General features: G+C 51.8%; 6 protein-coding genes across 6 annotated transcripts; 4 read left to right on the top strand and 2 right to left on the bottom strand.

Annotated features, from left to right (window-relative positions):
- Nucleotides 1–274: 274 nt before the first annotated feature.
- Nucleotides 275–2,216, bottom strand: PG997_007468 (SNF2 superfamily protein; the record flags this gene model as incomplete). Its single annotated transcript, XM_066811783.1, has 4 exons — nt 275–483; nt 546–736; nt 798–1,607; nt 1,714–2,216. The coding sequence occupies 4 exons, from the start codon at nt 2,214–2,216 to the stop codon at nt 275–277; spliced, it is 1,713 nt and encodes a 570-aa protein (XP_066667125.1).
- Nucleotides 2,217–3,606: 1,390 nt separating this feature from the next.
- On the bottom strand, nt 3,607–8,040 carry PG997_007467 (uncharacterized protein; the record flags this gene model as incomplete). Its single annotated transcript, XM_066811782.1, has 9 exons — nt 3,607–5,229; nt 5,282–5,521; nt 5,581–5,614; nt 5,681–5,714; nt 5,775–5,967; nt 6,303–7,176; nt 7,231–7,364; nt 7,417–7,724; nt 7,782–8,040. The coding sequence occupies 9 exons, from the start codon at nt 8,038–8,040 to the stop codon at nt 3,607–3,609; spliced, it is 3,699 nt and encodes a 1,232-aa protein (XP_066667124.1).
- Nucleotides 8,041–10,356: 2,316 nt separating this feature from the next.
- Nucleotides 10,357–10,980, top strand: PG997_007466 (endoplasmic reticulum protein; the record flags this gene model as incomplete). Its single annotated transcript, XM_066811781.1, has 1 exon — nt 10,357–10,980. The coding sequence occupies one exon, from the start codon at nt 10,357–10,359 to the stop codon at nt 10,978–10,980; it is 624 nt and encodes a 207-aa protein (XP_066667123.1).
- A 943-nt stretch (nt 10,981–11,923) lies between these two features.
- PG997_007465 (uncharacterized protein) lies at nt 11,924–14,052 on the top strand (the record flags this gene model as incomplete). Its single annotated transcript, XM_066811780.1, has 5 exons — nt 11,924–12,021; nt 12,109–12,276; nt 12,330–13,383; nt 13,445–13,777; nt 13,864–14,052. The coding sequence occupies 5 exons, from the start codon at nt 11,924–11,926 to the stop codon at nt 14,050–14,052; spliced, it is 1,842 nt and encodes a 613-aa protein (XP_066667122.1).
- A 745-nt stretch (nt 14,053–14,797) lies between these two features.
- PG997_007464 (eukaryotic translation initiation factor 2c) lies at nt 14,798–18,216 on the top strand (the record flags this gene model as incomplete). The annotated part of the gene is made up of 8 exons (XM_066811779.1): nt 14,798–14,965; nt 15,026–15,154; nt 15,217–15,358; nt 15,421–15,672; nt 15,756–15,898; nt 15,961–16,078; nt 16,141–16,541; nt 16,609–18,216. The coding sequence occupies 8 exons, from the start codon at nt 14,798–14,800 to the stop codon at nt 18,214–18,216; spliced, it is 2,961 nt and encodes a 986-aa protein (XP_066667121.1).
- Nucleotides 18,217–19,996: 1,780 nt separating this feature from the next.
- Nucleotides 19,997–23,302, top strand: PG997_007463 (piwi domain-containing protein; the record flags this gene model as incomplete). The annotated part of the gene is made up of 10 exons (XM_066811778.1): nt 19,997–20,161; nt 20,220–20,348; nt 20,407–20,567; nt 20,617–20,795; nt 20,851–21,002; nt 21,063–21,183; nt 21,237–21,543; nt 21,587–21,692; nt 21,742–22,123; nt 22,290–23,302. 10 exons carry the CDS (start codon nt 19,997–19,999, stop codon nt 23,300–23,302), a joined length of 2,715 nt encoding a protein of 904 aa, XP_066667120.1.
- Nucleotides 23,303–23,726: the final 424 nt, after the last annotated feature.

Here is a 23,726-nt window from a genome sequence, read left to right as displayed (position 1 = left end):
TAAAAGTGCTATAATTAAATATTAATTAAATTAAATCTAAGCCCTTTAAGCCCTTATTACAATCGTTAGCTAAGAATTGTGTCACCCGTAGTCCTAAATATCCATGTATGTTTAGTTGCGTCCAAATGTCAAGAAATAATAATAATGAGTACGAACCTACGAATCATGACTTCCTCAATTATCCCATTGAATAGGTCCATATTAGTTGGCTATCAGTTTCTATTAGTTGTCGGTCCATGGTCTCGGGATATACATGTGCCTTACATTGTCGAGATTACCTAGCATCTTTCTGAAGTCCTTCAAGGAACTCGCCCACGGAACGTGCAGGAACATGAGATACGGCCAGATCTCTGTCTAAGTTAACATGTGATAAGCCATCACCAGAAACAGCCGATTGGAACATAACTTCTGGCGTATTCTGAATTGGCGTACCCGTCAGTGCCCATCTGTGTTTGGCCTTGACCTTGCGACAGACGATAGATGCTGTCTATGGTATTAGAAACCCTTCCATATCATTGGCTTTCTGGCATTTCGATGTTACTTACTCTGAGATAAGTGGTTCTTGATAGCATGAGCTTCATCAAGCACTACCCTCCAAAAGTCCATCTTGAAAAAAACACCAAGGTGTTCGTCAAGAAGCTCTTGTCGTCGCTCGGGTGTACACTCAAGTGACTCTATCTCTCCCTGTACTGCCTTGGGTAGATATGAGCCTAACAGCTCTTGGTAGCTTACCAATCTTTCACTGGTAGTTAGTAAGGTACAGTATGGGGTGCTTGTGGCCTTGTGATCAAACTTACATGATGGCATTGTTACTCAAGTTATCCTGATTCTCGCCCTTCTTTTTCTTGAATTGCGTGTAGGTGAAATGTGTCCCTGTATGGAGATGTTTCTCAATCTCAGATATCCACTGCGAAATCACGCTCGAAGGTGCAACAATCAATGTGGTTTTCGGGTCAGTTGGTCCGGGCTGGTTATGGGCGATGCATCCAAAAGCTTGGATGGTCTTGCCCAGCCCCATCTCATCAGCATTGATGCCACCTCGATCTTCCCCAAACTCTCGACCCAGCATTCTGGACACATTAATGACCTGGTGGGCAAGCAGTCGTGTCTTTAGACCCTTGACAATGAATTTGGCCGAAGCCCAATTGCGATTGTCGGGTTTGCAATTGTTCAACCCGAATGACCGAGAAGCCTGTTCAAGCTGTTTTCCGTCATCTTTGAGCGTCTGTTCGTCACCATGCTGGGCGGCATCAGCTATTGTTTGTTTCAACTGCTGCTCTTTGGTCGTTGCAGACACTTCTCCTGCTTCAGGGAGATCCTGAAGAGCCGCACGAGCTTCAAACATTTGGTCCTTTGTCTGGTTGCCAAACAAGCGTTTGTTGACCGGTTTCGCAACCCTACGTCGCTTCCGCGATCTCGTATTTGCGGGAAGCGGCGTATGGTATAGTCGATTTCGTTCCCTTGCGATTTGGTCCTTCTTACTCTCATACCGTTTCTCCCACCACTCTTTTGCAGTTCTGGGGAGGCTATGATACGTCTTGGATGGAGAGCTTGGTGTCTCATCTGGAATTGTGTCCGACTGAAGTTCTTCTCTGGCGCCCCCTGAGCTGTGTGCCGGATTCGACTTCCTCTATTTGGGCCTTGATTTCCCGTATCCGTTCGTTAACTTGTTCAAGTCTCATTGTATCTTTCGGAGTGGTGTTATTCTGTAACCGAGCTTGAAGAATGTTTCTTCTCATCGTGTAAACGCGAAGATCCTCTTTCAGAAATTCAAGCGCAACGGTGTCATGAGTGTTATCGGGTTGCTCAGTGGCCTTGGGAGAGGTGGCGTCAGGCCCGCTTTGGAACTTGATATGTCCGGGTTGACTCTCCCGATTTGTCTGGGAGTCTTGGGTATCGTCTTCAACGTCACTGATGACAAAGGGATCTTCCCTTGTATTCTGATCTTGGAAAGTGCCAGTAGATAATTCTCTGGGGCTGCGATCATCTGGGCCCGCCTCAGCCTTGATGTGGTGATTGAGTTGCTCGTCTGTATCGGGCTCTGGCTTCACTTGGGCTTGGTCTGACTCTGGCTTCACACGAGCCTGACCTGGCTCAGTCGAGAGACGCTGTTCAACGAATAAGCTATCGTCATCAAGCATTGTGAGATCGACGACCTCCACAGGCATCTGACTATCAGGAAGATCTTCGAACGAGTCATCTTCAAGCGGATCCATGGTGATATTTGAGGTATGTGTTGCGGTTTGAAGGTTTTTGTTTCGTTCGACTATCCGTGGAACGCGTTTCTTCAGAAGCCGGGTTGGAATTTGCGCTGTCAATATGAATGTGACCGCCGTGGAGGTTGAAGAGGTAATCTCAGCCCATAGGTCAGCTGCAGTACTCAGGACTAGCGGCTCAGGTAGTTGTTATGGCCGTGACAAGTAAAGCTCTGGAGGTACCTGAGGGCTGGAGTTTGGTCAGTCGACTAGGTCAAGGTCAGGTGAGACAGATTCGAAGAGGACGTCTGGATTTGTAAACACCATGAAGACATTTGACGTGAATGGAATGTGAAAATCAGAGGCTTGGATTTACCAAGATTTCCTAAGGAAGACCTACTTGAGGGCAAGTCGTTATTTGCGTCGGTAGGGCTTGCGTCAAAGGTCTTGAGTGGTGCTTGCCAAAATACTTACCAGCGCAAACTTCTGGTTTGGATTGGCAGTCTTATGGGCTATCAATGGCGTTAGGCCACAAGACTGGACTAGGTCAGATCAATGGGGATAAATAAGATATAAGAGGGATCTGGTTGCTAAGATAGACAATTCAAAGATTGTAGATGGTAGATGAGGTAAGTTAGTCGGATCCAAAGGCGTGCTCTCACCAAGCCTTTTGGGATATGAGGGTTGACGAGAAAGGGAGAAATCAGTGGGAGAGGAATGGGTGATTCAGACCCTATAAATATTATCAGGTGCTGTCATTGAATGCATGATGTTGCCTTCCATTGAATACACGATGGTACCTGCCATTGAATGCATGAAGAGGTTTGTTGTCTACTAACACTGGGGGATGACATGTCCACACGAGTTGATCACCTTCCTAGACAACTTCGTGGCACAAGGCCACTTCAGTTACCGAGGCTCTGGTTTGGGTGAAGCTTGAAGAAGTATGAAGATCAGAAGTACTAGAATTTCTTGGTTGTGCGATTTGTGGTTGTAATACTTCCACTCCTGCTACTACCTATGTTGTGCGGATGAAAGGCTGTCATACACCAAGATTCTCTTGATCTGTGTTGAGGCCACTCTTACCAAGACCCCAATGGTAAGGATACGGTGGACGTGCCTTCCTTAAGCACAATCAAAAACATATGAAGATATGCCAGGACTACGCTGTTTCAATATGTACTCCTACGCATTCTTATTCCTGGGATACATTCTTCATGGGCAATATGTGATATTGAAAGCCTCACTAACCTACAATGCTTATGATCCTGCCAAATTCAAAGAAAACATAGGAATATGGTAGATATCTCGCAAGCGGAATGAAACAGACACGAGCAATCCAGCATTGTGTACTAGCTGTCATGTACTCCATTCGCATCAACGCAACCTTTTCGTCCAACACTTGATGCATTCACCAGTATATGCGCTTCTTCTTGAGGTCACCTACGTGTCCATCCTGGGCGATGATGGTCTGGCCAACTTGCTCCCATGACCGCGCGTCTCCGACCTTCAACCTCACATCCTTGAGCAACCTGACTCTTTCGTATTCGTTCAGACTCGAGCCGCCCTCGAGCATCAGCCTCCCGTCGTTGAGCGTCAAGGCCGAGAGGAAGTCAGTACAGTCGGGCGCCAGCCGAAAGAAACTCAGAACGGCAGATGCCAAGGCCGCCAGGAGCAACATGATGCTCGATATGCAGAGAGTCGCCGCCCACCCATGGTCGCAGTAAATGTAGTCTTGGAAGTTCACGCTGGTGACAATGCTGTTCTTGAGGGCGCCTGGGCCGATATCCCACGGCCTGGAACTTGTGTTGAAGCCACCGGCAGCATTGGCAAACTGATTATCCACGATCCAGTAGGCGTTTATGACTTGAGTAAGCCGGCGCGCGAGCACCTCAGCAGTTACATTTGTGAGATCAATCCACGTTCTACCGTCTAGGACAGTATAAGGGTTTTTTGACGACTCGTACAGGTAAGCTTCGAGAGCGCCACTAAATGGAGTACCATTGTGCACGAGGGGGAACGCTGCTCGAATGTGATTGAAAAACCATACGGCGAGGTGGAATATGTCCCTCGCATGATTGTAATTCTCTGGCATGTTGGTTGTTCGGATGTTAGTGACGTTGCAGGACGAAATCGTACAAGTCACATTCAGCTCGACAGGCCTTTGGACAAGGAATGCCTCCAATCGAATAGTTTGGGATCCGGGACCATAGGCGCGAGAAACGTTCGGGGAGTTGATCAAGGACAAAGGGGTCCCCGCTGTGGCCACGAATGTGATTGGAATTGGTAGGACTGACAACTTGTCCATGGACGCTGGAATTGCAAATTGCCATATATGACTAATCCCGGTAAAGTTACTCAACATCTTCGTACCCTGGTAATCGTGTAAACCTTGTAGTAAAGATGCCTTTGAATTGGCCTCCCAGAGTGTTGCGTTGTCCAGGTCCCAGTACCAGGACTCCATTGTGAAAGTCATGTTGCCATGGCCAGATGGGAGCAAGAGAGGAATCCCTATCAGTGATGAGTATTGTAAGTCGTCATGCCAGGCTACATCGCTCCAACCATCTGCATTACTCGTAGGAATATTGTCTTCCAGTAAGGGGATCTTAATATTCCCCCAACTGTCCTGGAAAGCCCGCCCAGTCTTCGGGATCGAAAAGAACGAAGCCAGGAACATTGAGTTATGGGCTTCTGCTTGGCAGCTTGCACATTCTGAATCACCGGTCGATTGCGGATAGGAATATTGTACGGGGTTTCTTAATTGATTTTGCACGGTCCTGGTCTGTAGCGAGATGAATCGAAGCGATGCTTGACTGCCGAGTGGTGAGAAGGCCCATAGGATGACGAGCACAACTGGCAACCAGTGCCCAAGTCGGATATGCAATGGAGCAGTGAGTGTGCTGCCAAGAGTCAAGCTTCGACTCAAGTAGGCGTGACTGAGGCAGTCGGCTCCTCTCTCCATGCGACAAGAGATAATAGTTTGAAGTGTTCTGCCAAAGACCAAGGCAAAGCAGTAGGGAAATCCAGTGGCTATCTTGATGATGCTGTTAGTAGACAGTATGGGAAGAGGATTGGGAGAAATTCACAATTCGAGCAACGTTCAATAGTGTCTCCTCATGTTGGCCAATTTCACTGTTCTGGGACTTGATTCCCATGACAGCGAAAGCAAGGAAAGCAATGGAAACCATGACAGCCACCAAATCAGCTAGTAATCCACTGACGAATCTGGAAGTGCCGATCAAAGTTTTGGCGCTGTGTTGGTACTTGGAGGTTTCGAAATCTTCGCCATTGCAAGTGTCGGAGGCTGCATCGTCTTGGCTTCCAGCCTGGACATTCGAATCAGGCACGAATAGTACATGCTGACGATCTTCCTCTATGAATGTACCTGGAACTGAGCGTGGGGGAGGTGTTGCCATGTCCTGGGCAAGTAAATTGAATCCAGAAAGTTATAGTTGAATTAGGTTGGTTGGGTATGTCAGGCATACCAAGAGATGGGGAAAACACTGGAGAGGGAGAACACTAAGAGGTGTTTTAATGATGTAACTACCGCATCTTCGAAGTGCTTCTTTTAAGATGAACTTTGCACGGCCTTTAGACTTGCACCGCCTCGAGCCTTGTACCACCCAAGCGCCAAAAATATGAACCAAGCAGCTGGCTTGCTGTGCCTGCAAGGCATACGACGGACGCAGAGAGGTGTCGTGTGCGCTTCTCGTAACACAACCCAATACTCGAGTGCAAATCGCTCTCCCACCATTTGGCATAGCCAGACGATCTACAAATTTGACACAGCCATTAGCTAATCATTTCATGCGTCATGGTGTGTAGGCGGCTGTCTCTACACCCAGTCTCTTACTCCTAACTCAGCGTCACTGCCCCCAACGTGGCTTATCTTGGCAGCCCCCCAACGGTTCGGTGTGCATGGAATGTAGCACAACGAAAACTAGACGAAAGGTGTCAGGCATGACGATAGAATCCAAAGCCTTACCATAATACAGTGTTAAGCAAACGAAGCCACAAAGAATGCGAAGCTTGCTCTACAGTCTACAAGTGGCTTTTGGAGAAGCAGCGTACATGTTCTTCCTCCACCTTAAGACTGTACTAAAATACAATATAATCAGGCCTCCCCTCAAAGTAATCATCCCAAGCCACCCGAGAGCCTTCCGTCCTCTCAGAGTCAAGCGCCCACTTATGCGTGAGCTCGTCAATAGCACCGATGGGACCCAGTACCCCCATGGTCCGGCTCAACATCGCGAAGCCATCGACGAAGAACTTGCGCCGGGCCAAGTCGCGGTGGTGCACCTCCATGCCGAGTATGAAGAGCGGCCACATGACCAGCTTCCCGATCCGGTACATGGTGTCCTGGTCGGAGAAGACGGGAGTGAGCGTGTCGGTCAGGATCTGGCAGGCTTCTTCGCGGAGCGCGGCAACGTCCGTCACCTCTGGTAGCAGGGTGGTGGTATCGTCGTCTTCCGAGTCGACGACTAGGGTACGTAGCCCGTAGATCAAGGCAGCTGCGCGATATACGGCGGCCACGCTGAGCCAGAGGTCTTGATCCGACGGGGAACCGGCAGATGAAGGCGATTCCGAAGAGCTACCGCCCCCTTGGCTCCCGGATCCAGGTTGCAGGGGATGCGATTCCTCGGGGCTGTTGGCGAACCCGACGTCCTTTCCGTTCGGCTTCCACCCGGTAAAGTTATGCATGCGAGCAGCGTACTCCGTTGGCGAGAAGCGCAGGATCTTGGCCAGGGCCATGCGAGTACCTGACTGCCTCCGCTTCCGTAACTTGTCATTTCGAGATATCGTGCGAAGATAGTTGATGAGAATGATGGACTGGAAGACCTCTTCGGGGCATGGGTTGGGCGTTGCTGCAAGCAGTCGCAGGATATTTGGCTCGATCTCCCAGTACTTCAAGGCCATCAGGGATGCCACGGGCATTTTCTCGTGTCTGGAGGAGCAGGTGGTGGCGCCCATTACATCAGCCCTATGGCCATGTTAGGCTCATTACGCAGAGTTGGAGTTGGAGTCCAGAACCCACATTATGAAATAGATCAGGATGGGCTTGAAGTATGGGTTGTCCCTGATGATCTTCTTGAGCCCACCCCTGAGCTGTATGATGCGCCTGGCGCCCTCGAGGTGGGCCCTCCATTCGGTATGAGCGGAGGATTGCATCTATCATTGTCAGCGTTTGGCCAATGTCAGTTGAGAAAGTCAGTATTCATACAGAAGTAATCAAGAGAGCCACCACTGTTAATAAGGTCGCATCACTCGTCTGGGTGCCCGGATGGGCGAGCTGGTCGTTCAAAGCACCGAGTGCCTCGCTCCGAAGCGCAAAGACATCGATATCGCGTTGTATCAGGGCAGATGAGGAGATTGGCTCGGGGCCGGCCGTCATGAGCCGGTGAAAACCCGCCGTGGCAACAAGGACCTTGACATAATGGTCGGGAAAGCTCTCGAGTCTCTTCAGATTGACGATGTAGGGATTAAAGTGGGATGCATCCGATACAACGTTGGGACTGATGAGTTTATTGACTGGACATAATTTAGTGATCTATCAATCAATGCGGGATCGTCCAATAGAGACCATACAGTAATCTAGTCCTTCGAATATCATCTGCGCTCGGCGATATAACGATGACGTAGGGCTCTGGACAATGGCATCCGGCGGTGGCGGTGGCTCTATCTGTTGGTTGGGCACCACGTCTGTGTCGTCGGGACCCCACAAGACCTCGGCACCGTAGCCCAGACATTCGAGGCTGCTGGTCTCACAGCGCTCGCATGTCGGTTTCCTCCCGTCACAAAGGGCTCGGTGGCGGCAGCAAGTCCAACATTGCTCTCGAGCGATCATCGAAATTGCGTGTCAGGCTCATGCTGGGGAGAACAGAGACGATGAGAAAGAATGCAAACCCCCATCATCTAACGGCGGCGGTTGTTGGATGTTATTAATAGACACAACCCATCCGAAGCCAAGACCCCCCAAGTTGAGATGCGCGCGAGGCCATCGCTTGATTGGGCGACATGCTGCCAGAATCCTCCTGTCAGAGCAGGGATGGTTACGGGAGGACATCCCTTACGGCTAATGGGGAGCGATGGAGCTTCCCCCTCGTTTTGAGCGTTATTGAGAACAGCCCACACCATACGGACTGGAATGGGAAAGATACGCGGATGCCCAGAGTGATATAGAGTCTAAGCCTTTCTTGCACAGTGAGCCTCGGTGACTTGATTCGACACTATAGTCGTACGTTTCTATCGATGTTGGAGCTGCCATGTGCTGCGTGGGCGGCGGGACGTCACTAGTGGTAGCGGGCTGTGTACAGGTCGGGCGTCAAGTCATCCCTTTGGGGGAGACGCGACCTGGTCCTTTCACTTCTGCTGCATCGCGAAGGGCGTCTCAGAAACTCAATCAACAAATGTCTCATTGAAAAAGAAAGTATGGAGAATTGAAATAGGAGGTGGGTTGTCACCTGGGTAGGGCTGAACTTTGACAACTGGTCCTCGCGTGACCATATACTATTTCATCGTTGGCTGCTGGCAGCTTTTGATGCCGTCATCATGAGCAGCTTGCGTTGGTTTTGGACTGCCATGTTTGGGGGGAATTGACTCTTCACCCCCATCGCACACATCGACAACTTAGAAATGGAAGACATACAGATAGGTATGCGTATGGATTTCATGCATGCTTAGCTGGCCAGGGCCTGGAACTGCACTGCAAGCAAAAGAATCTGCAGGTAAAACAGAAACATTCATTTATCTTTTGCGACCTCTGAGCCAATCACCAAATCAACTGAAGCTAGGGAGCGTAGCCTAGCGCAAGTGCTGTAGCTTAACAGTGGGGACGCGGCTCGATGACGAAAAGCTTTGGCGATTGAGTGGCTTGGTAGATGACATCGTTTCGCAATATCACAAGCAGGGAAACCGGCTTCGCACGAGAATTGACTGGCCACCGAGCCGCATTTTCCTCCAGGCCACGACGAATGTCTCCTATCTAATCAGTAGATCTAAAGTGGTGATGCTGTGCATCATATGTACATGAAGTAGTACCAAAATAGATCAATCGGAACGGTTTCGATTCCTGGCTGTCAATGAGCACGCGAGGGGTCCATATGGTATTTTCGTCAGTCCAGGTGCACCGACCACAGACCACGGGATTGCCCACTGCCTTGAACCCAGAAACCGAGATAGAGAGCGACCAGCGCCAGTCGAAAAAGGTCAGTGCCGAACCCGAAGCACCGTCACAACTCACAAGGGAGCCAGAGGCGCTAGAGGGGAGCCCAGCCGTCCGCCTATCAGCGCAGGGGCCTGGGCAAAGGTGGGGGAACAGGCGCTAGGAAGAGACAGATCTGAAGGGCTAGAGTCTAGAGGTACCAGGGTACACAGCTGGAGCTTCGGGGTCTTGGGTGAGTGAGGGAGGGTGAATGAACACGGTCGTCCAGTCGTCATTCTCCCGCTCCAGCCACCTCACCACCACAGAAGCTTCCATCATTAATCTTCACCACCCAACTCTGCCTCTCCCCAACCTTTACCTACCTTTCTAACCAAAGACGATCCTCGAGAACCCCGACGCATCTCTCCTCCCAGCACAATTAGCAATACGCTTTCGCGCATCTTCACTCTGTAACTGAGTTCATTCCCCGAATTCAATCCTCTTGAAATCCCATTGCCTGCATCCATATCGGCGTCAAATATGGCTCCTCCACCCAGCGCCAGCCTACCCTCCAGGAAAGGGTCCTGACCTTAATGAAGACACTCCAATGTAAGCGCACCCGTTATTGAGCCTGTCGTGTCCTCGCTTCGTTCAGCTGTTCTAACTTCTTTTTCTCTGCAGTCGGTTGGTTTGCCGGGTATGTAAAAAGACATGACATGATTTCTCCGCTCCCAAAAGCCCTTTCAAGACATCATGCGACACCACTTTTCGCGCAACCTCACAGGCAATCCTTGACAGAAGTCTACCCCCAAAACCGCACATCATGCTTGGGAGTGGCCAGAACCAAACGAATCGTGGGCTAACGTGAAGAATCTGTAGGCACCTGGTTCTCCTGCTATGCATTTTCCGATACTCCCTCTCGTATATCCGAATGAACTACTATGCCCGCATGGCACAGTTCTCCTACCGTACTGCCTTTGTGGCTGCGGCTGTAACTTACGGAATCGTCGTCTATAAGACATGGCGCGCTCGCCAAAAGGTCGGCGCCAAGTACCCCCTGGCGGACCCATTGGCCTGCTGCAGGACGAGAACGTCCAGTACCTGATCATGGCTCTGGTGTGGCTCCTCAGCCCCCAGTACCCCCTCGCCATGCTCCCCTACGGCATCTACTCCGTTTTCCACGTCGCGACCTACACTCGCCAGAATGTCATTCCTACCATTCAGCCCGTCAAGCCCGCGGCTGGTGCGGCTCCCAACGCCAAGCCCGCCAGCAACCCCATTGCCGATGCCATCGGCCAGTTCGTCAAGAGCTACTATGACATGTCCATGTCGGTTGTTTCCACCCTCGAGATCGCGCTCTGGGTGCGCATTTTCTTGTCTGCCATCTTGTTCCAGCGCCGCTCGTGGATCCTCATCGTCATCTACACCGCTTTCCTCCGCGCTCGCTTCTCCCAGAGCTCGCACGTGCAGAACTCGTTCAGCATGGTTGAGGCTCGCGTGGACTCCCCTTGTGGGCCAGCAGAACACCCTCCTGTCGCGAGACAGATCTGGGATGCCGTCAAGCAGATTGCCCGCCAGTTCCACGACCTGTCAGATGTGAGCAAGTACATCAACGGCTCCGCTGCCCCCAAGAAGACATCCTAAGCGGCCAGACCTGATCTCTTCACCAAAGTGTCGAGCCTGGTTTGGCTGGGCGCCGACGGTTATACGGCAGTACGACAGAAACCCGACCTGGGCTTACAGAAAGTCGATGTCAACGGGAATTCTCCGGATGACTTTATATACAGGCTATACGGCACACAACTCGACAGTGTGCAGGGGACGCTTGCAGGGTGTGGGCAAAATGCAACGGAAGGGAAGACGATACGATAAAAGGGTATGGATGGTATCAGGAGCGTGTAAATCTCACTGCTGCATTCCACGTTTTTACGGATGGGGGAGTTCAGAGTTGCGTACTATAACATGAATTTGGGTGAATGTTATTCCAGTAAAAATAAAATTGTTGATTTTACCACTTGTTCCATGCCAGTGAATGGCTTACACATGGTACAGCTATGGTTATGCTTGCCAGGTTCCCACGTTGTGATCGGCGTTGCCACCATGAAACATCCGCCCAATGCGATCATCACGCGACCGCGCATCTGCCTCAGTCTCGAGTGTAGCAACACAGTCTTGCAGCGGGCTCACAATGCAATTACAGCTCATACGATGGGTCTCCTAATCGAGATTCTACTGCAGCTGAGCTTCAGCCCGCCTGTACTGAAATGAAGATTGGGGCTGGAATGATGTAATTTGTAGCCCGGTCGCATGACGTCGTTCCGTGGCCACGAGCTAAACCGAACCGGACCCTGCTAAGCGACCAAAACAGCCCGGCATAAACCTGATCAGCAAGTCAAGTCTCCATTGTCAGTCTCCATGCATTGACAGCCGGCGTCTTGCTATTTCAAGCGAACTTGACACATCTTGCCAGACTGCCAGAAACGACATACCCCTAGATTCTTTTGACTGTGACTCTTACATTCGTTTTTTTTCTTGCTTGTTTGCTGCCTGTATCCCTGCGCGCCCACCTACACACTAAGATATCGATATGGCTTCGCTACTACGCCAAATCGTGGCAGGACCGCGGTCAAAACATCCCGAGGCGGGGTTGGACCTATGCTATGTCACGGATAACATTGTCGCGACGTATGTTCAAATCAAAATATGATACTGATGGTAGTCATGCATGTCATCGGCAAAGATCGCCAGCTAACATTGCCTCCGCGACGACAGATCCGGCCCATCCCAGACGTACCCACAACGAGCCTACCGAAACCCCCTCGACCGCCTCGTCGAGTTCCTAGACAAGAAGCACGGCAAGGACTGGGCGATATGGGAGTTCCGCGCCGAGGGCACGGGATATCCCGACAACCTGGTCTATAACAGAATACGGCATTATCCGTGGCCGGACCACCACCCGCCCCCTTCCGGCTGGTCCCCATGATCATGGCCAGCATGCGCAACTGGCTCAGCGGCAATGAATTAGATGCAGACGGCGTCGCTGGTGGCGGCGGTGAAGACGGAAAACAGGCCAACAACAACAACAACGACCACAGTCTCCTCGAGAAGGTCATCGACACCTGGAAGGGCGGCAGCGACAAGAAGAACCCGCGCATCGTCGTGGTCCACTGTAAAGCCGGCAAGGGCCGCAGCGGGTCCATGGCCTGCAGCTACCTGATCTCGCAGTGCGGCTGGACGCCCGAGGAGGCCCTAGCCAGATTCACGGAGCGGCGCATGCGGCCCAAGTTCGGCCCGGGCGTCAGCATCCCGAGCCAGCTGCGCTGGATCGGCTACGTGGACCGCTGGACCAAGGGCGGCAAGAAGTACGTCGACCGCGAGCTCGAGATCGTCGAGGTGCACGTCTGGGGCCTGCGCAACGGCGTCAAGCTGTGCGTCGAGGGCTTCGTCGACGAAGGGAAGAAGATCAAGGTGTTCCACACGTTCCACCGCAACGAGCGGCTCGTCGTCGAGGGCGGCGCGCCGGGCAGTACGGGGTTTATGGATTCCATCTACGATATGGCCGGCTACGGCATGAGCCCGGGTACCGAGAAGGAGATCCTCAACGAGGCGCGCGAGACCGATGCGCAGAACGGCACCAACTTCACGGGACAGTCTCCGGTTGAATCACCCGTTGCGAAGAGCCCCGACACCCCTGTCGCGTCGGGCTCCAACACACCCCCAGCACCAGAAGAAGCCAAGCCAACCAAAAGCCGCACACCCAAGCTCATCTCGCGCAACATGTCGACCAAGAGCCTGAAGGACAAAATGCCGTCGCGCTCCAAGTCCAAAAAGCAAAAGCCCGAAAGCCTCTTCGTCGAAGACGCAGCGGCCGAGTCCGCTTCCGCTTCCGCGACGGAGCCGTCGTCGACGAAATCGTCCCCGCCCGCGGAGGAGAACGTGGACCCGGAGCCCGGCGGCCAGGCCGTCATCTTCAAGCCGCGCGAGCCGATCCGCCTCCCCGACGAGCGACGTCAACATCGACCTGGAGCGACGCAACCGGGCGCCGTCGTCGATGGGGCTAACGATGGTCACCGCGGTGGCGCACGTCTGGTTCAACGCGTTCTTCGAGGGCAACGGGCCCGAGCGCGACGGCGAGCCCGAGACCAACGGGGTGTTCGAGATCGACTGGGACAAGATGGACGGGATCAAGGGCTCGAGCCGCAAGGGCACGCGCGCCGCGGACCGCATCGCCGTGGTGTGGCGCAGCGTCGTGCCCAAGGGGCCTGAGGCCGCGGCGGCGGCGGCTGAGCAGGGCGGCGTGGCGGGGGACGAGATTGCGGAGCCGGGTGTCAACTCACCGGTGCCGCAGATGGAGCCCGCGGACTGGAAGGGCGATAATGCGGAGGACCCGGCGCAGGACAAGAAGTTGGGGCTGAGGGTCTCGAGCCCGGACAGTGCGGATGTTAGTCGCGCGAGCAGTATCTTGGGCGGCAGCGCTGGCGACTCGAAGGGCCAGAATGATGATGCTGACTCGTTTGAGGGTTGAAGAGTGATATGCCGGGGGCCAACATTGGTGGCAGTGGCAGTGGCAGCAGTAGTGCAGCAGGGGAGGAGAACAGAGGTCGGCCTGCGAGTAAGGAGGTGGAGGACAAGAAGTTGGAAGCTTATGCGGAGAAACTGCCCAGCCCCAACGGGGGTGGTGAGGATGGCAGCAAGGATGGAGGTGTCAGCAAGTGAGATGCTATTGGTTTACCACGATAGACGGACGCTGCTTCCATTGAACGGACGGTACAGAGTTCCCCATCTGTAATCTTGAGTTTTCGTCATACCTATATCAACAACAAGCAAGCGCAGGAGTTTGGTTTTCTTCCTGTTTGGACAAATGGCTTTTGGGGATCAGGAGCCATCCCGTTACGATCCTGGTGTTGCGACATAGAACAGTTTTGTTGTATCGCACCTTGCATTATGGCACTTTCTCTTTGTCATCTCTAATATATGGACTGCTTCCAGTTAGGTGAGTCTACGAAAGCTATCCCCAATCTTTGCTCTCAAGCTGATGACTCCCTAGATTGCTATGGCCCCCGTTTCCGCGTCCAGTAAATGTGTGATCACTGCGCATCTCAGAATCAGAAAGTGACTAACCACGTGTCTTCGCTTCCCGTCAATGGGTAACCGGTGGTGGTTTCTCACGCTTGTGCGTATACTCACTGGTTTGTATTCCGCAATCGATGGACTTTGGGCTAACATTCTCAGGGGCTCGTATTGCCTACCGAGTACTTATAGATGCTGCTCAGCTGCTCTGAATCTCTTACTACACCACAACCTCGACAGTAGAAGCAACATCGCACTGTAATCATCTTACTGCGTCTTTCTGTTAGATTCTCAGTTCGTTTACATCTCCCACTTTTGACAACTACTCACCGTCTAGACTCAACAGAGTCAAGATCCAGGTGAGCATCAGGCGTGGCTTCCTCCCGTCGCCATGGCTCCCGACAAGCAGCGCGTCACGAGCGGAGGCAGCGATGCGAGATCCGGACCTGGCCAGCCCGGCGGTTCTGGGGACAAGAAATCCAATCCTGAGAACGATGACAAGATTACTCCGCAGCTTCTGGGGAAACGGATGGATTTGCCACCTGAGGCATACCGCAAAGTAGGTTCCAGGCGTCTGTGCGAGACGTGAATCGCCATCTAACCTTTGAAACTATTACAGGACAGCTCGGGTCTTGGGTTCACCAAGAGGCCGGGGGACAACACCGAAGGGAAATCCCTGGAAGTTCTTTCAAACATATACCAAGTCACGAAGCTCCCTGCAGCGGACACGACAATCTACCAGTACTCTGTAAGTGCCAGCCTAAGTCGCGCTTCCCTTGGTAGGTAGCTTTGCTAACATCTTCTGACCAGATCTCGGCCAGTCCGAATGAAAAGAACTCGAAGACTTTGCTTAAGAAGCTTTGGGACACCCCGAGGTCCAGAAGTGGTTGGCAGGGTTCACCAAGCATGGGAACATGCATCGTTGGATCTACGATGGCCAGGCCATGGCATGGTAAGAACATCCACCTCCCTCAATCCCAGGGAACCGTAAACCGCATCGCTAACCCCTGCTAGGTCACTCGACCAGTTGCCCAGGGGGCGAACGCTCTATTTCTGTCATTCTGCCTGATCAAAAGAAGCAGAAAAAGACGAGCAAGGGTCCATCTGGTAGCGGCAGCGGTAGTGGCAGCGCGGCGGAGCAGGAAGGCCCAAAGCCATTCACCTTCTTGGTTATGCAAGCCTGGTCTTTCAAGCTCGATGACCTGATCGGCTATTTGACCAACAAGGAGAATGCCACGTGGAAGGAGGGCATGACACAGAAGTACAGTGAGTACCACTGTCCGAAGCCAATGTTGATAAATCGAAGTACCGAGAAACTTACTAATTTTCTTTCCTTCTGTTTGTCGCAGACTTCCTTGATCATCTTTTACGACAGGGCCCATCGAGCCGGCTCACTCCCATCCGGCGAAGCTTTTACGGCAAAGTCATCCATCGACTCGGAACTCACACGCGAGCCATCCCGGGCATCTACGCCGCCTTCAGGCCAATGAACGTAAGCACTTCACTTCTGTTTGGAAATTGGATCACCGCTAACATGGTCTTCGACACGCCTAGACCAAAACTAACATCCGATTGTGCGTCAATGTAGACGTCACGCACACGGCGTTCTGGCATACGGATTCTACTCTGTGTGATGCAGGCGTGGACATGATCGTGGACAGCGATCTCGGTAGTAAGTACTGCGACACCGAATGTATACACCCTGCCTGCTGACAACTTTCTTCAACCGAAAAGTCCCAAAGGATCAGGTCGTCCAGAGACTCAGGCCCGTCGTACGAAATGGTAAGGTCTGCATGTCGGACGCCTTCCAGATCCTCCGGCGTCTCGAGAGGGCCAAGTTCACCATCAACCACGGTGGTTCGGACAAGAACAGAGTCTACACCGTGGATCGCATCTTCTTTGATGCCCGGACGTATCCCAACGGGGCGGACTCAACCAATGTGACATTCAAAAAGAAACAAGAGGATGGGTCAGAACGCAGCGTCACTGTCAAGGGGCATTTCGATTCCCTTAACATTAATCTCGAGCATCCGAATTTCCCGCTCATCAAGACGCGCCCTGGTGCGTACTTCCCCATGGAGCTGTGCAAGTTCGCCCCGAAGCAGCGATACCCATTCAAGCTTTCCCCCGACGAGGTAAGTCCTTGAAGCCCTTTCCAAAACGTGTTGCGAAGTCTAGAACCCGACAACTGACACTGCCAAGACTTCGGCCATGATCGGCGTTGCTGGCGGTCGCCCTAAGGACAGGAAGAAAACCATCAACACCAGCGTCGGGGATCTCAAGTGGAGCGACGACCCGTACCTCAAACAGTTCGGTGTCACCATCAATGGGGGCAATACTCACATGTTTCGTACCCCCGCCCTCATGCTTCCCGCGCCTGCTCTCGAGTTCAACAGACCTCATAGGATGAACAACCATCGGTGGATGTTAACCAACGTCAAGTTCTTCGACGGAAAGCCGCTCGCGTCGTGGGTGGTTTTCTCCTTGGACAGCAACAGGACCAAAGGGGACATCGACACGTTTCTCACCAAGTTTAAAGAGGTTTATGGGAAACATGCGGGCACGGCGTCGAGTCCCAAGGGGGCGATGATTAAGCTTGCGCAGCTGTCCGAACTGGACGAACAGCGAGTCATCAAGGAGTACTCGGACCTGGTTAAGACGACTGCGAATCCTTTTCAAATCGCCTTCTTCCTTTTGCCCAAACGAAGCCCCAAGGTCTACAACATAGTCAAAAAGGTCATGGATTGCACCTTCAAGGTGCCTTCCCAGGTGCTCGTTTGGGAAAAGATTGACGCCCAGAATCAGAGGGATGCCAGGGCCTGGAGGGATCAAGGAAGAAAGACCGACAATGCGATTTCGCAGTATTGCAGTAACATCTCGCTGAAAGTCAACGCGAAGCTCGGAGGCATCAATTGCTACGTCAGAAAAGAGGGAGTCAAGCATACGCCCAGTTCTTCCGCCTACTACCAGGCCAAGACTATGTTCATCGGCCTCGACGTGTCACACGCGCCCGCCGGGACCAACGAGCCGTCCATGGCCGCGCTCACCGTCTCGGTCGACAGACTGGCTACCCGCTACGGTGCTGCTTGCCAGACGAACGGAATTCGCACTGAGATCATGGAAGAGGCCACGATGAAGGCGCTGCTGCCGCGTTTCATCCAACAGTGGCGCGTAGGACACAATACCCTCAATATGGGCAAAAGCGGCGGACCCGAGCACGTCTACTTCTTCCGGGACGGCGTCGACACGGGCCAGTTCGAGTCGGTCATCAGTAAAGAGGTCAAAGCCATCCTGGAGACCTTTACCCAGGAGGCCCTCGACCAGCCCAAGATCACGGTCGTCATCGTTACCAAGCGGCACCACGTCCGTTTCTTCAGGTCGGATGCCAAGGATGTGACCAACTTCGACACACACGAGAACCCCAAGCCGGGCTTGCTTGTGCAGGAGGGCGCCACCCACCCGGACGACTGGGACTTCTTCCTCACGTCCCACAACGCCATCCAGGGCACCTCCCGCCCCATCCACTACCAGGTCATCCTCAACGAGATCGGCTGCACGTCTCATGACCTTCAGCGCATGATATTCCACCACTGCTACCAGTACTGCCGCGCCACTCTGCCCGTCTCGATGCACCCGGCCGTCTTCTACGCCCACCTGGCGTCGAAGCGGGCCCAGGCCCATCAGCGGCCCCCGGCTCCGCCGCCGGAACCCGGAAAGGTGCCCGACGTTCCTCTTCTTTTCCCCATGAGGGCAGACAACCTACCGCGGACGCAGACCAGTGCAATCGAGAAAGTCATGTGGTTCGTTTAGATCTTGCTCGGCCTGTTGGTCGGACACTGGTGGGTGTTATGGGCGTGGGCGATTGCTAGTAGCCCCTGTCTGTCACGATACGCCGTCTGCATTTATCGAGATTCGCCCAGTCATTCTTTTTCTTCTTCTCTCATTCATTTAGGTAAGCACTGTTTTCTTTGGTTTTGGTTTCCTTCTCTCACCACTCTCGTTTTCATCGGTACCTCATCTAACTCTTTCTCTCGTTAACGTTGCTCGTCGTCACTCATTCGATTCGCTTCATTGTAACTTGCTAAACATACATGCGGGCCGTCACACGACCATAGCTGTAGTACCATAGCTTACTCATAGTAATTTGTGTTGAACAACGTAAAAGTAGAAGCAACATGTTGCCCATGCCAATAGAAAATACAAAATGGCTCAAGTAAACGCCTGCTACGTGAATGTTTAACACCTTTAGTATTCCAATATGTACCGTCATTCTGTCTAGTAAGATCTACATCCAAGTAGATTTATTATATGGGGTTTAATATGGCCCCCTATTCAGTTGACATTCATAAACGTATATATTTTGCCGTAGCCGCTGCAATCCATGCATTTTAGAAGTAATAATAAAATGAAGGCTGCATATATCAGCTGCTGCGACCAATTTAGTGTGTGTCGATTCTTTAGCCAGCGACGTGGCCACCTTTCAAGACCAATGCACGCCCCCTTGAGTGACATGCATCTCGGACAGCCCTACGTACCGACTGCGGTGTCAGCTAATGGAATAGCTTGCATACCGTCAACTACCACAGTACCATACGACGATGACTGCATATTTCTTATCGTGGTCATTATCTCTCCAAGGTGGCCCATAGATATCGCAGTGGTTCGTTCTCTCACGAACCTCTGCCGCTAATCTAGATTGAATCTACTATTTCTCGGGCCTTGCAGCTCACTTGCAGTGAAATCACATTAATGGAGAACGACATGACTTTCTCTGGTGACGGTTACTACTGGTCGCTGGTTGCTATTGCAAATGTCACAAATGGTCGAGTCTCACCTCAGCGTTCAACTGCCTGCCGGCCTGACGTTCTCTCCTAAACATGCCTGTCGCTGAGGTAACGTGGCACCCGAACGACGAACAAGATTTCAGGTCATCTCAGCATGGATTACAGGAGGAACGTGATCTGATTGATTTTGTCAGGGTTCTCTGATGTGCCTGTATAGCACACGAGCCAGTCCCATAGAGAAACGTGCAAACAGGTTTCCTGTTTCCATGTTTTTAGTTAGAGGTATGACTCTCATTAGATAAAGCTACCTATGACTCCCTATCCGTGTATATTTGCTTGCGTTGGCTTAGTCACTTAGTGGTTGGGTAGTTGGTATGTGCGCAAAGATAATTTATGTCCACGCGTATCACGAACTGGAAGTATCCATATGATTACTAGGAGTCATAACTCCTGTCTCTCACCTGTCTTCTCAAGTGATTGTTATGTTACATGTCTAGGTGGATTTCACGATTCTATCTTGCAACAGGTTTGTTCTCCACAAACCCAACAGCTTGGGCGGCGTATCCAAGGCAAATAAGGGTCACCCACCTCCCATGCAGTACATATAGTGGCTGTCCTCAGCTGTTCAGATCTTGGAGATTCTACATCTGCATCACAGTTCGGACATTGGAAGGTTCTCACTGTGATCTATATTTCTATGCTACCTGCACCCCCTATCCAAACGTCAGCTCATTGACATCTACCTCTCTTGACAACTGCTCGCTGTCTAGGCTCAACGGAGTCGAGACCCAGGTGAGCCTGGGGCCATGGGCTCCAACGTAAAGCTGAAGTCTGGCGAAGCCAGCAGCGCTTCCACGTCGAAATCTACTGGGGGATCTAAAACTCAGAACAAGAAGCAGGACAGGCCGAAGCTTACCGAGGAGCAGTTGGTGGGAAAACGTGCGGACCTGCCCACTGACGCATATGTCAGCGTATGTTACCGATGTTTCCAGTTCAAGTTGAAGTAGTACTGATATGAGGAGAGCACAGAAAGACAAGGAGTCGCAGTACCCGAGACGACGCCCTGGAAATACGCCAGGCAAGGCCCACGACACATCTGCTCACGTCAATGTCTTTCGAGTAAAGAAGTATCCTACCAAGAACATACATCAGTATAGTGTAATTATACTCAAGTCTCATAGTCAACCTCGCCATCTTACTGACGCCACAACACTAGGTCTCTGTGCAGAAGAAGGTTGCGGATGGCGATCCGAAAACGATAGACGATCCGGCTCGGGGTCTTGCAGAGAAGCTATGGAATCATCCAACTGTGCAGAGTCACATTGGTTCTCGACCAGACGGCATTCATTGGATTTTCAACGGCAGCAGTATGGCTTGGTGAGTATGCTAACGCCTCAACATTTGAACCGAGCTGATTGTGGTCCAGGTCAACTCCAAAGATGACAAGCGATGAGGAAGAGATTGAGGTGGACTTGAGTCCCGGGTCGGAGAGGATGAATATTTTCATTTTAACGATCAAGCACTCAAAGGCCGTCATGATGTCTTCTCTCGAAGCATACCTCAATAATAATGCATCGTGGGACAAAAGTGTCCTTGAGTGCATGAGTAAAGACCCTAGCCTCGACGGATTTTTCTCGTTCTCTGCTGACATTTGCGGCAGACTTCCTTGACCATGCCCTCCGCCAAGCGCCTTCCCAGAGACTTCGACTGATTGGGAAGAACTTCTACGACTACGATGTAAATCCGGGACAACCCCTGGACCTCCTTACCGAGGTAGTCAAGGGCGGCTTCGCTTCCTTCCGGATCAGCAGAGTAAGTTTACTAGTCCACCTAAGACATGGTACAGGCTAATTCTTCCATTTGAAATTCCAGAACCCAGACGAGAAGAATGACTGCGGGTTGGTAGTCAACGTTGATGTCGCCAACACAGCGTTCTGGCAACCACTTGAATTACTGGATGCCATTGACCAATTGGTTCCAATGGGCCGACTGGGTATTTTCTCGAAATATGATGTCTATGAGGGCTGGGACTGACAACCACATTAGTTACTCTCCAGCAGATGCTGCTGCCTACCCGAGACCAACAGGGTAACGACGTCGAGCCGCGAGCATTCCACCATCTCAAGCGCCTTATCAAGCTGAAGTTCCGGGTCTCTTACGAAAAGAAAGACAAAGTCAAAGGCAAAGGCAAACGCACAGGCAATGCCAAAGCCAAAACCAACACTGACGACAACCAAAACGGCACAATTCACACTATCGAGGGCTTTCTTTTGATAAGGAACTGCGGGGAGGCGCCAATGCGAAGAATGTCGAGTTTTCTAAGACCGTCCAAGGGTCACAGCAAATGGTATCCGTATTCGACCATTATTTGAACGCACATAACTACCAAATTCGAGATTGGCAGTTAACCCTTGTCCTGACTCAGAAGAATGCCCTCTTCCCCTTGAGGTATGCAAGTTGGTGCCTCTGCAGAAGTTCCGCTACAAGCTGGACCCAGACCAGGTAAGCGAGCTGGGTTACACTTTCTCGACGATTTTACTCACCATTACAGACTTCTTCGATGATCACACATGCTGTCACCGATCCATGGGTGCGGAAGGGTGACATTGAGGCTGCAGTCGCAAGCCTTGGCTGGGGCCACGATGACAATCTGACGGGATTCGGCATCGAAATAGGAACAGACATGGTGAAGTCTCAGCCACGGAAGCTGGAATTTCCCACAATCACCTACGGAAAGGATAAATTCAAGCCTAAACAGGTCGACTTTAACCTCAAGGGCAGAAAGTTCTTCCTTACTAGGAAGTTGAAGAGAACCGCGTTTGTATCGCTCGTCAAGGCCTGCGAGAAGGAGAATCTTTTGAATTACGCGAGGGAATTCAAGAGAATCTACGAAATGCAGGGTGGAAGTGTCGACAAATCATACAAAGCTGATTGTGAGGATGTTCTGACGACCCTAGGGACTTAGTGGTTGTCTTGCGCGAAAAGTTCCCTAATTTGCCCGGCTACGACATCATTTTCTTCCTGATAGAGAATAACAATCAAGCAGAGTATGAGCGAAACAAGCTCCTCATGGATTGTAAAGCGGCGGTCCCTTCTCAGGTCATGGTTTATCCAAACTGTCAAAGGGTGGAGTGGGCTACTGGGCCAACATCTGCTTGAAGGTCAACGCCAAGCTCGGTGGGTTAGCTTACGTTACTACGCCGGCGCTTCCCGCGCCCCTTGAGGAGAAGCGAACGATGATGATTGGTCTTGACGTCTCCCATGGTTCCCCTGGAAGCGGTCAGCCATCCATGGCAGCCATGAGTGTTTCTCTAGACGCCTCTTGCGCTTTCTACGTCGCTCGTTGCCAGACGAACTGTTACCGGAAGGAGATTGTGGACGAGAACACCATGACGTATTTGCTCAAGGTTCCTTTGGAGATCTGGATCAAGAGACACAGTAAAACGCCACGGCATCTTCTTTTCTTCCGCGATGGAGTATCGGAGGGCCAGTTCCAAGCGGTTCTCGAGACCGAAGTCACCGCTATCAAGGCGATATTCCGTAAAAAGGATATCAAAGATCTTGAGGTTACGGTCATTGTTGCGACTAAGCGACATCACATCCGTGCCTTTATTGACAACAAGGAGAAGGCAAAGAAGGCTGCCGAAAACCAGTCTGGCGGTGGAAAGTCGGCTTACGGCAACAGATTCCCTAGCAAGAAGCCGTACTACGACAAGCCCGATCCTGCAACCAAAGACTTCATCAATCCAGACCCCGGTACTTTGATCGAGGATGTGGCGACTCATCCCAAACATTGGGACTTCTACCTGTACTCGCACAAGGCCATCCAAGGCACATCTCGCCCCGTCCATTACCATGTCATCAAAGATGAGATCAAATTCGCCCGGGAGCAGCTCACCGATCTCATCTATCAGCAGTGTTACCAATACTGTCGCTGCCCTTCCCCTGTCTCGCTGCATCCCGCCGTCTTCTACGCTCATCTGGCCTCCAATAGGGCAAAGGCTCACCTGCAACCTTCTACAGAATCGACGGTTGACAAGGGCCCGACTGATGCGGCACCTCCATTGTGTCCCGTTGGTCAGAATTTGCAGGCGACAATGTGGTTCGTGTAGTGGTTGGTGCTGGTCCAATCGTTTGTCAGTCTCATTGATGGAGTTGCAGCTCGTTATACACAGAACGGCTATTTCATGCTGCTCATGTCCAAAGGGTGGGCGGTCCACTAAGAGAAGGTCGATCCCAGCATGATCTGGATCGTGGTACTAAGTTGCTATCCTAGCTGTTTTGGTTTCGTCCAGTGTTAACAATGGTGCCCACGGATTTCTCATTTCTATACGTACTCTCGTTCACCCCTTTAATTGATTTCTATTTCCTTTCTTAACCTCTGTCACTCATTTATAACACCACGCTCATTCGCTGCATGGTAGCTCCCCTTTTCCTTATCCACAGTCGCTACCGATCTTCTCTATGCAGTCTCCTGATGGACTGCTTATTCACACTCACTTTAACTCATAGAAAACCCTACTCGGGTGGATGGGT

The sequence above is a fragment of the Apiospora hydei genome (assembly GCF_038363865.1).
Source record: "Apiospora hydei strain CBS 114990 chromosome Unknown utg000006l_segment0_segment0, whole genome shotgun sequence".
NCBI classification, from domain to species: domain Eukaryota; kingdom Fungi; phylum Ascomycota; class Sordariomycetes; order Amphisphaeriales; family Apiosporaceae; genus Apiospora; species Apiospora hydei.
The sequence above is the reverse complement of the archived record's forward strand: the minus strand, read 5'-3'. Positions and strand labels throughout refer to the sequence as shown.